This window comes from Halictus rubicundus, chromosome 6, assembly GCF_050948215.1.
Source record: "Halictus rubicundus isolate RS-2024b chromosome 6, iyHalRubi1_principal, whole genome shotgun sequence".
Classification (NCBI taxonomy): Eukaryota; Metazoa; Arthropoda; class Insecta; order Hymenoptera; family Halictidae; genus Halictus; species Halictus rubicundus.
The window spans coordinates 16,132,018-16,150,576 of NC_135154.1; the positions used below are offsets into that span (position 1 = coordinate 16,132,018).

The following is an 18,559-nucleotide window of genomic DNA, read 5'->3' on the forward strand; positions in this document are numbered from 1 at the left end:
ATCTCAATAATCGCGAATTAAAGTCCCGTAAATCTAGTGTTAATAATACATGGAAATTATATAATAATTATGGGTATATAGTTTTACAAAATTTCATACGAAAATATTCGAGAAATCACGTGAAATGACATAAACGAGATGAAATGAAATTAACCCCTCTACAATTTATTTTACGGTTACAATGATTAGAGCTTCTTTTAGAAGAATTATTAATTAGAATAAGAAGCAAGTGTATATTTCCTCTGTGCCCGCCTAGTTTCCAATGGCTATACAGATTGCCCCAAAAATGTTGTACCTTCTTGAAAGGGATAAATGTTTTCCTTTACGAAAATGTTCTCCGCGGAATTATTAAGGAGCTAAAAACACGGGCCGCGCTCTGATTGGTCCGTGATTTTCGTTAATGACTCGAAAACAAAGCGTCTCGACGCGAACTGGCAAAGGAAAAAGGTGCTTAGAACCACCCCAGGAATCATCCCTCTCTTTCCTCGTACACACTTTCTGCGACACCCTGCATAACAGGATCCTCTTCAAGCTATGGAACCTTCAAATAATCGAAATTGGAATTTTGATCTGTCGGTTCAGAGATCCGTGGTCCCTTTTTCCTCGGATCTGGCAACACGATCGAGAGAAGAGTGAGTTTGCGCGTCGCCGTCATTACGAATGGAATTCTCTTTCTCTCTCTCTCTCTCTCTCTCTCTCTCTCTCTCTCTCTCCGAGTGCGCCGCGGGCCGACAAAGCGCACGGTCAAACTTCTCTGTCTCGTTGAAAGCGTGTAACTGTTACCGGAGCCCGAGGGATTACCGGTAATCTGCGGTAAGCTGAGGTACGTGAACAGGTACGGGCAACCTGTTTCGGATATGGTTACGAGTAGCCGGCAGCCATTTCGTCGAATCGTTCGAACTCGAGACAATTCACCCCTTTCTGCCGAACTGCTGGCACATACACACACCTTAACCCACCCCCACCCCCGTCGTCGCGAACACCGACTAGCCTCTCCCTCGCCCCTTTCCACCCAACCTCTCCTATTTCTGCACCCCCAACATACCCGTAGCACCTAGCATCGTTGCTGGCAGCAGCGTGAACTCGTGCGCCACGAAATTGTTAGCGACCGTTCCCGTAGAGTGCTCTCGGGGAAATGGGAACCGGTATGATAATAGTTTCTGTACGAATTAACGGGAACTTGCAAAATTTCCCGAAATCGCCCGGAGAAAGTCGAAGGAGAACCGGCCACCGGCCCCCTTCGCCCAACACCCTTCCCACTCCATCCCCCTCGGCTAATGGCGGCCGGTTATTGCATTTAATATGCTAAAACACGTCGAACACCGGGACTACGGATATTTCACCGCGATCCTCACGGTACGCCGAACGGTTGATTATTGAAATGCAATGTTCCGCCAGGCGTTTCGAGATATATTGCGGTATCGTGTTATTGATTAAGCCCGGAACCACGGTTTTTTACTGCCTGCCGCTACCCCCCACCCCCACACCCCTCTCCTCGTCCTTCTCCTCTTCATTCCACTCGTCGGCTGGTTCGCAGTTTCGTCGAGTAAATCTAACTTACCGCACGGAATTCGGCTTGAAGGCAAATTTTTGCAGAACTTCAGGGGCCGGCCAATAAGTGAAATGAAATTTGCGGGGAAAGGGGGAGGGGTTAGGGTGCTGCAGGACCATGCGAATCGAATTTGCGGACAACGGGGATCGATTGTACGTCCCGGAACCAATTTCCCATAAACGAGAGTAATGAATGGAATCACCGTTCCGTTTGTTTAGGGAATGATTCGATTGGTATTATATATTGACAGCTGATATCGTTCGTTTAGGAATCGTACGGGCTAAGAGGATTCGGTGCGGACCGACGAGGATGCCTGTTTGTTGGCCGTGATCGGATCATGAAGTTGAAACAACTGGGGATGATTAATGTTTAGCGCTGTTAGGCTCGGCGAACGGGTACAACGGTGTTATAGACGGGCAAACTGGACATCGGTGAATATTATAATTCGCTTATTGATGCTGGCTAATTAAAGGCACCGGCGATGAATGGGGAACGCATAGCGGCGGTGAATAGGTATCAGGATGGCTGCGTGATGCGGATAATTGTTTGTTTCGTTCGACGTCGAGGGGAAGTTGCTAATTCGTTCACTGAAAATGTGAAGTTCCACAGACCTTAATGGCAATGTTTGTAATTTTTATTTATACACTGTTTCTATGGACGCCGAAGATAATTGAATTGTGGTTGCTGCAGAATCGTTTACGATTTCACTTCTTTTCTAGAAGAGCGTCTGAAATACACAAAGTATTTGTTATTAGTTCTTTAACACGCTGACTGCCATGTCACCCATATGTGGACGACGGAATTATTTGTCCAGTTTTTAAAATAAATTTTTACGTTATATATTCGTTGTACCGAATTTGATTACGATCTGTAAAATGCAAGAAAATTGGAGAACTACTTAATATCATGCATTCAATTTTTATTTCGTTAAATAACTTACTTTGATTTTATGGAATTTTTGAGGTTTCCAGTTTGGCAGTCAAAGTGTTAATCCCGTGAAATTGAATCAAAAACCGATTTCGTTCTAGTTGTGGCATTGTGATAAATGTTAAGATGTGTCAATTCAAAACATGCATTCCTAAACAATTACAATGACTTCGTTAATGTTGAGTTAAGGTTGTATTGAAGTTTAGATTGTTGAGATTATAAAAATGATTTTGCAAGAAATTACTAACTAAATTTACTGATCCGCGAGTATACTATAATTAACGATAGTTGAATAAATGCAGTCCCGTTATTTTTACAAAGTGACACAAAGTCGCTTTCTCTGCCTTATATTTCTACAGTCTCAAAAAGAATCGATTTTATCGAACATCTGGCCTGGAATATCCTCTTAATAGTTATCACGTTGAACACGATGCGAGTCATATTTAACTCACGCCGTGTTTGAGCAAAAGATCGCACGAGTTAAATATAGCTCTGACGATGGCTTCCATTCTATATTCCGCGGGTATACGCTTCCGTGAGTTGTGTGCAATGAATCACAAAAAAAAAATATTCTATATTTACATATTCTTCAAACACTGAAAACATAGTTTATTTTTGGATCGAAACAAAAGTAAAAATACAGCGAGACTCGAGAAGATATTGGTACACTAAATTTCCGATTTTCGAAAAATTGTCGACAATCAAACTGCTATATTCTTGTGGAACCGTATAATAAATCTGGACTCGTTTCAAATCTTCAAGCACCTATTTATAAAGTTCATCAATCATTTTCTTTTTAGATGTTCCTACACGATATAGCAGACGGGAAATCGAAGACACATTTTTTCAAAAATACCGCGGATTGGAACGTCTCCAAAAATGTTGCAAAATTTTTGTCGTGACTGAGTCCACCACAGATTCGAAGATTCACATTGAAGCTTCTTCTCTGCAACCACCTCTTAAAAATTGATATACGATTTTTTTTACCTTTATTGAGCTTTTAATGAAAGGCGTGCAAGGTACACCGTGAAAACCTTTGTTCCTCGTTTTAATTTCACAAAACACTTAAAAAAAAAATCGTACGGCATGTTTTAAGGGATCGTTGGAAAGAGAAAGCTTTAATCTACAAATCTATCGTGGATTCATTCGCGAAAAAAGTTTTCTAATACTTCTACAGGCATTTCGATTGCTACACTATTCAAAAACATCTTAGAAAAATGAGTAATGGATAATTACAGGCTTGAATGTTCGAATAATTTCTGGAGGCATGTATCCTCGAGGGACAGTTATTCCCTAATGTGGCAACGATTTCATGCCACGGTGTGTGCGGATATAATGAAAATTTCAAAAGCGAAATGAAAGCTGAACGAAAGCTCTCGAATATAAACGGCAGACGTTTGATTTTCCATGGCAGCAGAGAAAAAAACGAAGAGTTCGTTAAAATTCCATATAGATGGGCTAGCAGCCCGCGGTGTTGGCACGTCGAAGTGAGTCCACTTGTTACCTATATTGCAGTTTTGCGGAACGACACCCACGGGTGCGATAGCCCGTATTTTCGCAGGGCCTGGTCGCGGAACACCCGCGAGATATGCGAAACACGAAACCTGCTGGTCGCCCTCGATATAATTGTGCGGCCGGGTAATAAATTATAATAATACGTTACACATTACGGTTCTTGACATCGTCGGACGCGTCGAAACGGGAACGAATGTTCGACGAATCACGGTTACATGCGCCGCGAATAATTTATGTAATTTGACTAATGTCCCGACACGCCACTGGAAACTTGAACCGGACGCACAGTGAATCGCGAAATCGTTTGACAGAATTCAAACGCTTATGCTACTAATATGGATTCGATTACCTAAATATTGGCCGGATGCCGACAATTTATCGGCTGGGCCCTTCCCGCGCTATATTTATGCACCGGTCTGCTTCAAGAATAGTTTTCAAATTTTTTTTATTTTAATTTTTTTATATTCATTATTCATCAAAAATAAGTATAATTACTATAGGCACAGTAATTGGGTCCCTTACCCTCGAAAAAGTGTTTCAACACTACATTTGCAATTCTCGAAAAATTGTCAATATTTCAACTACGAATATTTCACTAAGAAAAATAGTAGAATAATAAATTTTGACTTATTTTTAAGTTCGACGATAATTACGAAAATGAATTGCTCATTCTCTCGACAAGGAAATCATATTTCAGAAAGCGTTCGGTACATATTGTAAGCTACGCGGACAACCGAAAATTCGCAAACGGAAACGCTATGAATTGCGTATTTTTTAAATGCGTTTTGGTGCAAAGCCGCGGGCAAAATTGAAACGATATGATCAGATATGCGGGCTTTTCGAAATATTATGAGTCCAAGCATAGTTCGTGGAACACGGGAAAAACTCGTAGCCGAGCATCGAAATGAGTTATCGCGTTATCATTTTCGTGGATGATACAGCAACGTTCGTTGCGCGCGGCATTGTTACTTACCGCATAAAGTGTTACTGGAGAAAGCTCTAATTCGTGACGGTAGAAATTTTAATGGTGCATTCCACTCGCGACCATATTCAAATTAAGAGCTCTCTATACGGGACGCACAGCCGTTCGATAAACAGAGCACGCTATGTCACTTTACCGCCCTCTCGTGTTTTATAGTTCCTGAATGGTGTGCTATTTTCATAAAAACCAACATCAAACGAATTGCGATGCCAACGCGCGCCCGTCCACCGTCGAATCCCCTTTTTATTTTCGATTTTTTCACATCGACCGAAACGTTTTCGTATTAAATGCCGGTTATTATACGATTGCTTTTGACTTTCGGTGAAAAAAATATTCGTCAAAGGATTCCGTAGCATGCGGAGTTATGTTTGTATTGCGGAGAGTTGCTTCTTTATGTCTCTATTAGCGCGAGTTTCGTTGTAGAAATTTTCTATCGAGCGATAATATTGTGTAAAGATATTTTTACAGTATTTTGTTTGTTTCTTGGGAAAATAGATTTTCTACGAGATCGTTCAGTACCCGTGTAATAGAGTACGATGAACCAGCGCGTCTGACTACAGCACGATAATACTACTTGCTCTACCTACACATAGCAGACTTTCGCAAAATCACCGCCGCAAATAGTAAATAAAATAATTTTGCGTAATTGGTGTTGTAATGTTTGTTTCCATTAAATTCCAATGTGACATTCAAAACGAATCTCTGATATTTTAAAGAAATATTTTATATACAAACAGAATAAACAATCAAAGCTTTGCGTTTAAATTTAATAAATTGAAACGCAAAATAAATCTGTAAAAGTTGAAATTCATTTCAAAGTATTCCGAATTTGTCATCCGGAGATCTGTATTAATATTTTGAATTTTTTAGATACTAAATATAAAAGAGTGATTTTTTAAATTTGTATATTAATGTGAGATCTTTTACTCTTGAAATCCAAAGTTCACAAAAACAAATTTGTGTGTCCATAGAACATTCTACATTCGAAATTTATTGATCTCGATTTTGTGTTCTTTCGTCAGGCGAAATTATTCCCAAAGATTTGACCACCTGTAGTCGAACACCTTGTACATTGTGATCGCACATCCAGCGACGTATTCTCCTTACTCTGCCTCACCGGAAGTCCACTCCTGAACTCTCTACTATAACTATAATGAATTACACACGCCATGAATATTTATATATCCCTATCCACTGAATATTTATACTTTTTTCCAAAAGAAGAAGCTCATACAGAAAAAATGATTATTAAAATATAGACCCATTTTTGCATGATGAATGTCGTTCTTTTCATTTCGTACCACGAATTGCACCGTATCCGGCATAAAATTCGAATAAATTTGCATGGGATTGTATCTTTTGCTAATAGCGTGCTCATCAGTGTCAACTATTTAATACGAGAAACACGGCAGGCTTAGCGATTTAAATAATGAACCCGAGGAAAATAACAGGACCCGAATTAATTACCCCGTGTACGATTTAAATAAAACAGCAACTTTTAATCTGTTTAGCGTAGCGATGTATTTTAAAATATGAACATTCATTTTAACATGCATGTACTATTAAAATATATACTCAAATAAATATGTACATATATTCATGTATATTCATTAATACCTTAAGCATCTTTATCATTTGAATAACTCTAAAATAAAAAATCTAAAACCATTTATAATAGTTTTAGCACAAGCTAACACGTTGATCAACATTATTGGTAATCGATCAAATCGACGTAGACGACGCTATTTTTGAGACTGAAAATGTCATTTTCATGGTGGTACATTAAGTGTAATCGATTTAGCTAGAATGCTGAAAATGCAAGGAAAGATTAATTACTGCAACCCGTTTTGACTTTTCAACACATATATTATTAATGCGGTCTATAGTTCAAATGTGCATTTGAAACAATTTTGTGAAACCGGGTCAACTGTGACAGTCAGAATGATCTCGCATCGTTTTAAAATAAGTTTAAAAATTAACCAAACGAGAACTTAAATCATGACAAAAAAATAAGTTAATAATACCGCAACTTCAGTCTAATATGGTAATACTGTTTCCGTTCGAAGTTCCATAAAACGACCAAAAATATTGTACATTAATTATTAAAGGGTCGTTGCACGATGAAAGCATCGATCTCTAAATCCGCGATACAATTTATGTGTATTTGCCTCATTAATAATTTACTGACATTTTCGAATTCATCGAACCTGTTCACTGTTTTATATTGTACCGATTTATTTCTGTTATGAATGCATAAAATCCGCAGTCTACTGATAATTTACTATCAAAAATTGAAAATCTAGTAATACTTCTTTGGACGCACTGTAAATCCAAAAGACGCACAGTGGGCAATTTGGACAAAATCGGATTCAAAATCAAGGAACTTTCGATATTAATTAGGTAGAGCGATGAAATTTTTTTTAAATGAAAGCTGCAACTTTGTAGAATATGGGAGAAATAGAGAGATTGCGGTACGAACGTTTTTTAACCTCGAGAAAATTCGTTAAACGCGCACAAATTCAAGAAAATTTTAGTTTTTCCAATACCACGCGCGGAAAAAATTTTTTTTTAACATGCTGTACACCATTTCCCATATATTTTTTCACGCTGATTTCAAATCTGGTCTCAAAATTTGTCTGCGACCTCAGGATTTTTCAAAAAATATATTTTTGTGACAAAAACTAATGACGTCATCGCTCTACCTCATTCCTATCGAAAGTTCCTTGATTTTGAATCCGACATTGTCCAAATTGCCCACTGTGAGACGTAGCGGAATTTAGCTGCGTTGGCAATGTCTTGCTCGGTGAAGTCGGCGACACTTTCGAGATAAAAACGTTCGAGTGATGCTGCGTGTCAGGAGCGGCGGAGCCTGTCATTTCGCGGGTTTCCCCGATTCCCCTTTGTGGAACAACTTTACCCGTGTTTCCATTAAGTCGTATACCGAGGATGGAAGGTGTGTAGGAAGGGGGTCGGGGTCGCGTGCAAATTATCGTCTTCGTCGAGGACGTGAGAGAAGTCTCTCTCTCTCTCTCCCTCTCTCTCTCTCTTACCGGTGCTCAACGCTGCTGCCTTCCGTCCTTCGTGGAATGACAAATGGCCAGCCATTAGGCCGATTTCGTGGTCATTCCGTGGTTCTTCTGCTTCCGAGAGTCACACGCAAAAAATTAATTACCATCAGTATTCGCTGCGCGATGCTAGAATTGCCACTTTCGAGTGTCGTCGCCCTCTTTGCCGGCTCGGACACACGAACCGACCCGGCTATATCCCGCTCGCGTAAATACGTTGAAGGAAAATTTATTGCCCGTGGAAAGGACAGTGCCCATTAATATGTTCGAGAAATACAACCAAAACTTTTCACTCGCGTGTTTCGGGAACTGGACCCACCGTCTACAGTTGAGGAATTTTTAGCTTTCTGGTGTTTCATCGCAGATACAGCGGTTAAATATTTTTTGAAAAAGGTTTCGGTGGAAAATTTTGGTTTATTAACCCTTAGCACTCGAGTGGTGACTGTAAGGCACCACTAAAAATTGCTGTATCATTAGAATATTTTTTACAGTATTAAATTTGTTTGTATTTAATAAATTACTGGACATTTCGGTATTGTACGAGTAAGTTGCACCATTTTCGTATGTATAACGTGAAAAAAATGTATAGAAGGGCAATATTCTAGGTCGGAAGAAATGTTTCGTTTTGGAGTTAAAATAGCGTCGAGTGCAAAGGGTTAAAATTGGTGTAATAACTGAAGACAGACTGATGACACGTTTTTCCTCAAAAGTGCTAAAAGTTGGAACGCCTGTAAAAACATTTTGAACATTTTTTCCTGAATAAACTGGATTTGAAGATTGAAGTTTCCATTTTACAAAGATCTACTGCAAGATGTACAATTTCTGTTGGTTGTTTTGTGGAATAAAAATGAGTCTTCGCATAAATGTCGTTCTGAAATACTTTTTAGATCCACTGAATATGTATATTTTTTACAATTAGTTATTATCAATGTATAATACAATAGTATTTTAAATGCAATCACTGAGGAATATGTATGCATTCAATTCACAGAAATATTTTCATGAAAACAGTATTTCAATATATATATATTCGAGTGGTGCAGAGTTTGCTTGAAAACATTCAAATAAGATACGAGAGTAACAAAAGCATATTTTTCCTTTACAGAATCGTTCTAATTAAAATGGTATCTTGAAGTGACCTCGAGGAACCATGACTAAAATCCTGTTCCCCCTCAGTTCGTCCACAAAAATTGCTATAAATTACATTTTCAAACCGTTGAAACACACATTTGCATACCTCATGACAACGCTTTAATTAAAATAGTACTTTGAAGTACTAGGTACAGGGGTTAAATTTTAGTATCACCAGGCTTCGTCTGCAGAAATTGCGATAAAACAAATTGCAAGAATGTCGAAACACATCGAGTGCACGCAACAACGGTTTAATTAAAATAGCGCCTACTTTGGAGAGTACCCTCAAGACACAAAGGCGAAATTTCAGTATTCCCAGTCAAATAAATTGAACGAAAAAAAGGTGGGGAAACGCATCGACCTCAACAGCAACATTTTAATTAAAATGGTACTTTCTGGCGCCCTGAAGACAGAAAGGGGTGAATTCCGGGTATCTCCGAACGGGTCTATAAAAATGTGAATTTGCATAAGCCCTTGCAATCTAACGATCGGGATCAAAAGGTCGGGAACCGCGTTGGAAAAAATCACAGGCATCTCGCCTGCGTGTGGCTTTCGAAATTAGCCGGCATTCAATGGCGGCGTTCAGGTGGCTACCACGCAATTTCCCGGAAACAACCATCTGAAATGGAGGCCCCTGTGCGTTCGCCGTTCGCCGATGAATGAACGTTTCCCCGTGGTAAAAGTGAAAATCACGCTGGAAACGGTTCGACGCGAAAAAGAGAGAAAGAGAGAGAGAGAGAAAGCAACGAAGCGAGCAGTAAACGCAGGCTTTCTTTTCCCGTAGAATGAGAGAGAGAGAGAGAGAGGGAAAGAGGTAGAGCGAGAGTAATTAATAAAACAAACACTATCGCAGGAGCTATTAGCAACGGGAAAATTAAAAGCCCACCGTGTCGCACACCATCGGTTTACGACTTCGGAATGCCCATCAATTTTGGCCAAGATATCTCCAAGAGCAGAAATTAGGACAATCCTTCACAAAATGATAGCACGTGTGTGATGTCTATAATTTCTCCGAGACCACGTGGAATTTCTGAATGAGGCAGTATCGTAATTTTTACGACGCAGAATGAAGGAACCTGCTGGTAAGAGATGAATGTTACTAACTACTATAATAGCACGCTATCATTTCGTCCAGGAGTGTACGAACCGAGAAGTTTCCGACCGAATCAAGTAGAAGCCGTTGCTTCGTTTAAAAACGAATCACGTGAGCCGATACCCGTCCTAACGGGACGCGTTTCTGATCAGTTTGCCGCAAAAACCCGTGAAACTACAAGCCGTCTCCACCAAGTTTTCAACCTGACGACCTGATACTCCGCGATACTTGTAATCGCAACGGATATTTGAGCAATTAACGCGCCCCGCGGCGGCCACGGCTGCTGCCGTCAATTACAACACTTCTGACGAAAAAAACAACGAGAAGAGATATCGCCAAGTTTCACGAAACCGCTCGAACGGACATTTCCGAGCCTCTCTCTCTCTCTCTCTCTCTCTCTCTCTCTCTCTCTCTCTCTCTCTCTCTCTCTCTCTCTCTCTCTCTCTATCTCTTTATCTCTCGCAAACCAGCGCAAAAAGTATTAATTAACGCGGCCCACGCACGAAAAACTGTCCAACTTCCTGCTTTTCAGACCGTGCCCGCACCTGTTGGAACAAATGTTGAACAGAATCACTTGAAGCGCGGGAATATCGTTCGATGACACGGCTACGGGACTGTTTCTGTTGATGAGACGGCCAATTGGAACCGAAATCATCCGATTTCGAATGCGACCGACACACGCTTCGTTCGTTTTCATTTACGCTTGATTTGCTTCGTTTTATTTTCTTCATTGTCGAAGCTTTTTACAATTCCAACTGAACGTGCGGGTTACATGTAACGCATAAAATCGAAATTGCTTCTTGGAATGATTCAATTTTTGATACTGTGTGATATATTATATTTAGAGTTTAATAATAGTAGTACAACAATTCATTTCAGCAATTAATGTGAGAAATATACGTTTGAAATAAAAGTTTACTGGTATCGAATAAAAAATTTATCAACACCAAAAAAAAAAATGTCGAAAGAATCTTACTTCTATAAAAATTCACAACTTTTTTGGTTCTTTTAAATGATGGCATATGTCTTTTTATTCACATACGTTTGGTGTCCAAGAAAGCTTAATTATACACTTGTGTCATGTGGTAAGCTTCATTACAAATTAAATTATTTCAGTACCGAATATATAAAATGGTACATTCTGTTATGTTATTAAATTACTCTAACCGCGTAGAAAAGCCCTATTTTACTGCAAAAGAAAAAATCATACAAAATCCTGTTCATGTAAGTCCCTAATTTACTATTAATTTACTAATTAGAAATATTCAAGCAACTTTAGGGCGTATGAAAAAGCTGTAAAGGAAGGTTAAACAATTCAAAGGAGTGGACATAATGGAAAATTTCCTCAAGGCACTCGAGTGTTCATATTCGCATTCCATTGTTTTGTTCCGTGCGCGCGAACGACATAAATATTTATACAATTTAATTACAAATCCTGGCGAGTACGTGCACGCGCTGCAGAGAAAAATTCAACAAACACCGACATTATTTCCAAGCGAACTAAACAAACATTATTAATCAACAGAATGGACGTCTCGATCCCGATTTTTTCGAATGGCAGCGACCTTTCGAACTGCAAACTTGTATATACATCGTCGAGCTTAATAACGAGGGTATTGTAAAATCGAGAATGAAACGCCATTAGCGCAAACACGTTAGGCAAACTCTATCGCGACATGTACGTTAAGAGATTAATGCCCGTGTGACTGCATATTACATTGACGTGTTCGTGAAAAGTAGCAGGTGAAATGGGTCAGTGAGTAATAGGGACGCGAATGAAAGGACCGTTTTAATAAATAGAGAACTCTTACAACGAAGTTTTCGGAAGTTACGCGAGCTTGTACCGGGGTTATGTATTTTCCGACTTATAACCCGACCGCGGGGTAGGGTAAGCCAAACTTTCCTATTGAAATTCCGATTCTCTCTCTCTTTCTTTTTTCCCCCTTTTTTCACTCTCCGGGCCAGTGGCAGTGCTCGAGGAATTTCTTTTTCTTTGTCGTTTCGACCATAAATCCAATGGGGGCTTAAAGCAGCGGTTTAATTAAACTAGTTTAACTGTCATTCCAGTCGTTCGGGTTAGGCTTTCCGCGCGCGCCAGCGCTCAAATAATCGATAAGGAGGCTTTCGCTCTACATTTTTATTAGCCCCTCCACACGGATTGCCGGCTTTAATATTAATTTTCCGCGGGACAAAAGAGTACAGAGTCTATTACGCTCGGCAAACGACAACGTATTGCTTCGCATTAAAAATTCTTATCCGGCTTCGGAGCTACCCCATAGGGACGACCGAACAGAAATAAACCGAAAATTAAAACGCTATTAATATCGGAGCGTTATTGAATCTCTGAGCGACGACACGCTATAAAATACTCTTGCGAAAATTAATATGGCATACGTGACTCATTAGAAGAAGGTTTTTCGTCAGTCTTCTTAAAATTTTAGAATTTAACCGCTTCTCTTATTTTACAACCACCGTGGTTAGAACTTCTTTGTCGTCACAAAAGAAAATGATTCATCCATTCTATACCTATATTTTCTCTAACGGCTAAACACCGATAACAAAAAAATAGAATTTTATCTGAATCTATTTATTTCTTCACCACGAATCTTTATAGAAAATAAAAATTTTCAGAGATAACTGTGAGGTACAGAAGTTATATAAAAATAGACTCTTTGTGTTAGTGGTTCTAATAAATTAAAAGGAAAGCGACAATAGTTTCAATATTTTTATCACAAACGCATAAAATCCACAGTTTAATCATTAGATAAACGGTTAAACACTTGACTGTGGATTTGAATTAAATAAAACAATGGTGCTAATTTTTATCAAACGTATGTTTCCGGAGTCTTATACATACATGTTATAAAGCTGACTGATGCTTTAAGCTAATGCTAAAGCTGGCTTCCACCATAATAAAACTATTATTTCTTTAAAAAAAAAGAAGCGTCAAAAATAAATAGTCGCGCGCAGAAACGAGTTGCTTAATCTCGAAGCTCTGTCCGCGATGCGTTAATACGCGAAGAAAATTGCACAAGAAAATATGCAACGTGCAGCATACCGCGGACAGGTTTTATCCCGGAGAAATACGTTTTCCCCATTTCCAGAAAAATGGGAACGGACGCTCGCATGACTTTTCCAGTACGAGTGGCAATTACGAGGCGGCCGCGGATTTCCAAGGAGCGACGGTACTTATCGACACGAAAATGCACGCGCGTCTGTTCACGTTCATTGTGCAACGAGCGTTCTCTATCGGAAAATATCGGTTGTTGTAGCTTGTCATTACGCAGCAAGATGTGCGGCGTGATAATTGAAAAACGACATGACCGACGCGGGGAATAAACGGAACGGGTACACGCAACGCGAAATTCGTTCCAATAAAAGAAACCGGCGGTTCCAGCCGGAATGCGACTTCGCAAGGTCCGTTTCTCGCAACGGCGATGAATCTTACTTTTACGCGGCGGGGTTGGTACGTGCTGCGCGAAACATGGCCGCGATTTTTCGACACGCAATTCGGTTGTACGGTGTAACAGAAATCATCTTCCGCGTAACGGAAGGATCCGCGAAAAGCTCACCGTCGAATCTAGTGGACCGCGGGCGCGGATTAAATGGATTTTTCAGGGAGAGGACACGATGAACGGGAAAAGAATCTCGGACGGTTAACGTTGCGACTCCAGCGCGGATTTTCTGCGATTTGTTCGACTGCTATTTTCTTTATTTATGGCAGAATGTACGTTAACAGCATCGAACGTTGCAATTTATTCAGAGCATTTTGTTTCAAGCGTTTATTGCAATTCATTTCAGATATTTATTGATCATTCGCGTAGTTGAGATATTTTCAAAAGTTCAATATTACGAAATGAAATAAAAAAACAAGTGAAAATTTAAAAAGCCAGAGACAAACAGCCTGGAATACTGCTATTAACAATAGCAAAATCGAAAACTTATTATTAAATGATTATTACAAAGCTTTTTATTAATCCACGTGAAAATTAAAATGATAATTAGTGCAACAGATGTGATACATAATGATTCGAACTGATTTTGCTGAACTGTAATAGGTTGCAAATAAGTGTTTGCATGTTTCAGGCTGAGATCATAGTCACTGAAAATAATGTGCAACACGTCGTTTTCTAGTAAATTATGTAACTTTCATTGTTTCAAACAGCTTTCTCATCCAGCAAGTATTCACATAAATAAATACACGTCGAATGCACTTGCCTGCAGTTTTGCCGGAGTCATCAACTCAAGGACGTAGTTTAGAATCTGGTAGAATGTGTAAAATTGTTGCATTCCATGAAAGTAAAGGTAGGTTCGTTGGGAGTGACAGTATCGTACTGCAGACATCAGGTATAAACATAGTTGATCAATCATTCGTTACAATTCACTACCTAGATGCAAGTAATTATACGGGAGGAGAATTAATATGTTGTTTAGCTTTGTTCAAGGTAACTCGAAACGCTATAGGAATTTAATTCAGAACGAAACAGACGAATGCTGGAATCGAAATATTGCTATTTATGATCCGGTCACTATGTACCCTGATTAATTAAAGGAAATTCACTTTCAAGATCGCTGGTTACGTACAATAAACGAGGAGATTCGCGTGCATTAAGCGTGCATTATTTATGTACCCTCCGATAATCAATACTGCTATTATTAGCCACAGGACTAACATTTAGGTACTATTGTAATTCCCAACGAAATCGAACTTCGGAACGTTAACGAAACTTGCGACAGCGATCGAGGTGAATCGAATCAAGTCCAAACAAAGAATCATATTTTCTTAAAGAAAGTGTACGAAGCTGTTGATTCAATTAAAAAATAATTCAGCATGTTGCACATGTTAAAATAAACCATAAATAAAGTAACAATATTTCGTCCTACAAGGCTTCACTGTCGAGAAAAATAAGTTTGATAATAACTAAGTAACAATATTTAAGTAACAGTATTTATAATAAGTTGGAAATGTATTTCATACAAATCGTTCATCTCGACTCCAGCAATATACAATATTAGCTTTGTCATTGTGCCATAGACAGTGCCTAATATACTACCAGCAACCGTACCAGCCACCATTCCTTTAAGTGTATTTATAATAACTAAGTAACAATATTTCTTCCTACAAGGCTTCACTGTCGAGAAAAAGAAGTTTGATAATACCTAATAAGGTAGCTACGCATTCTTCTGAATAAGTAACATTGGCTATCATGTCTGACCACGACTTACCACATCCCCTTCCAAATACGCATGCGACATTAATACTAAACCTACCGAATCGTGTAAAAACAAATGACCAAATCTCTTATTGTATAATCAGTGACATTACAAAGACGTTTCTAAAACAAGATACACCAGTCGGTGTTAGTGTTCGGTAGGTCTAGCGTCAAAGATGACATCAAAGTAAATTTTCTGAAATATTGAAAAAAGATGTGAGTCCACGTTTTCGGCATTCTTTTTCAGGTAGAATCATCCCCTGCCCGACCGAGCCAGGACTACCGGTACATTCAGTATAAATTGGCTAGAACTCCCGAGTCCGACGAGAACGTAAAAATTCTACTGTGCAGAGACCGGAGAGATCGAGGTAGGTAAGACGGTCAGAATTCGCCTGTGCAGTTTAGCCTTCAGAGAAGACGTCTGTGCACCGTAAAGACTCTAAAGAGCACTTCAAACTTTGTTACACAAGATCGGATCGTTCGCAGCGATCGCAGCCGACTTTCTCGAAATCGTGAACGGCTACGCTGCGACCATAAAAAAAAAATCTAATTCCCCATCAAATTACGGTAACCTTCGTACCATCATCCGACGTTGGTGGTCCGAAAAGGAAAAACAGTTGTTCCCGAAGGGCTAACGACGGACCCAAGAAACGAGGTATCGATAGACCAAATAAAGATCGCAACGTTGCTCGTTCGATTCCGTAACCACACGTTTCCCCGGGTACAAAGTATCCCGTGTATCGTTCGATGCTCGTTGAAACGTGAAAAAGAGAGAGAGAAAAAAAAGGCGACAACAGCGGGTATTACAGTTTCCTTTAACGAGAGGTTATTCACCATTATCTCCCGATGGGCGAACACCGTGGCGGTGCGTTATCATTAAAAATTCCGCGTAACGTGGAAAACGGGTGCCCATTACCGAACGTTGCTCGGCCGCGTTCGGTATCTCGCGCAAATAATAATAATAATCGCGTAGAACTCACTTGGCTTATCCAGATCGGACGTCTCGACCTGCGAGTACACCGTGGCAATCCCCAACACGAACACCGTGGTTGTAGTCGCGACACTCCACTGGCACCTCCACCACATTTTGTCTCTCTTCCGCGCACTGCACACACCCTCTCGAATCCTTAACGCCAGGCCTCGACCGAACCTAACCTCCCGCCGCCGCCCTTTCAGCGGTTACCTGGTCTCTAGACCGTCCCGAACCGCCACTAATTGCAGCCGTTGTTGCTGTCGCAGACCCGGTGGTAGTCGTCCCTCTCTTTGTTGTTGTTGTTGTTGTTGTTGCTGCTGTAGCTGGCAGTGTTGCTGTAGCCTGTTCTGCATTGCGCCGCCGTCGCCGGCATCGTTTCGCCGGCTTTGCGTCCACCTGGACTCTATCGTCGTTTTCGTTCGAACGGGCAACGACCACTTGCTACCGGATCGCTCTAACTGCTCCTCGAACGCCCCGATGATAATCGTTCGGCAAACGACCGCCGCAACCTCTATCTCCGATTCGATACCGGCCTCGATCGTCCGCCTAATCACCAGAATCTCCGGGGTCCGGCTCTTCTCGTCCGCCAATTAATCCTGAATCGCGAAGGACCACGAACTGGTGGCGGTTACCGCGAACCTCCTCGAGTGAACCGTTTTCGAACGGCTCGAGAAAAGTTGTATCGTTTTCACGAGTCATCCGGACACGCTGCCAGGATGAAAAAATTCGATACACGTGGCAGTGGAGCTAGAGAGGATCGATGACCACGGAATATGGATTCGAACACACATGAACACGCGGTGGTTAGAAGAAATGGCAGTGTAATCCTTGTTGCTGATGCATAGGGTTGACCGGGTCGGCCGACCTATGGGAAACGTCGATGTCTCCGTCGATGTCTCCGGCGATAGGTTCGAATGAGAGAACGGCGCGGTGGCGCGCAGTTTAGGTCGTTCGTAATCTCGTCTCGCGAAAATTGCCGGGGTCTGGACCGCCAGCAACGCTCCGAACACGGCTCTAGTTTACTGCACCACTAGCTCCGAATGAACTTGTCGGTTTGCCCCTATCTCACGGCTCGTTACTCGCGCGGCAGTTTCGCGAACGCGTGCACCGTGCGTGCGACGATGCAAGGATCATGCCGCGATCCGCGTAATTAAATTCTCGCGCATTCGATATCGGACCGGCGGCGATCAGATTGTTTTTTTTTTTTCGGAACACGGTTCGGGGTTCGACGACGTCCAGTAGACTGGATCAACGATCGTTTCGCACAGGGGTCGCGCCGCTCTGATTTCGATCGGGAGTGGGAAACACGTGCGCGTTCACTGTCCGACGAGTCTGTCTTCGGCAGACCGACTGTCTTTCCGGAGGAAGATGCATGCGACCCGTCGATCACGCTCGCTCGTGCGGGGGAACGAGGTTCATCCCCCTACTCGTGCCGATCCACGGGGAACGATCGATGCCAGCGAGCGGATCGTTCGTGGACGACGATCGGACGGGACGGCGATCGATGGATGCGTTCCCGGCACAAATTTTAATTCATACACCACTCGAAGCACCGTGATTACAACCGCAAGTTCGCCGACAACAAACCCCCCGATCTCGCAGAGCCACGTCGAGTCCTGACCCGTGGCGGCTCGGTACTGAACCATTCAGTACCGCGAAGGACCACCGCGAGTCGCTTCGGCCGTCTTCGTGGCTGCTCGGCCGGCCCCGAGCGCGCTAGCCTATGTCTGTCTCTGTCCCCGGGAGCAGCGTGCCGTTTCGGCTGCTGGATCGTGTGGCGTCCACCTTTGCTTTCTGCCTGTTTTCCATCGGCGAGGCACGCCGAGGCAACGCGAGGCAACGCGAGGCACCGGCCGTGCCTCGTCTTCTTACTCTACTTCCAGGTTCCCCTGCCTCTTGCTTTCTCCAGCGTCACGCCGAGATCGCTATGATTTACTGGCGCGGCTAATGAGTCGCTATAATCGCTGCGGTGTAGGCAGGCTATGCGTGCACGGATGATTTTCAAAGGATCGACCAGCCGACACTGACGCGGACAACAGGGATGCGCTGCTCCCTCTCTCTCTCTCCCTCTTACCCTTGTTCTCCTTTTCCTGTTTTAATGAAAGGAG

The 18,559-nt window shown here is 41.6% G+C and overlaps 1 protein-coding gene across 1 annotated transcript in view; it reads right to left on the reverse strand.

Moving 5' to 3' along the window:
• LOC143354753 (neural cell adhesion molecule 1) overlaps positions 1 to 18,166 on the reverse strand; it is a 198,894-nt gene extending 180,728 nt beyond the window's left edge. Inside the window, exon 1 of the mRNA XM_076789046.1 lies at positions 16,459 to 18,166. Coding sequence (XP_076645161.1) covers positions 16,459 to 16,564 — 106 coding nt within the window. The 5' untranslated portion in view covers positions 16,565 to 18,166. The remainder of the gene's footprint in view (positions 1 to 16,458) is intronic.
• Positions 18,167 to 18,559: the final 393 nt, after the last annotated feature.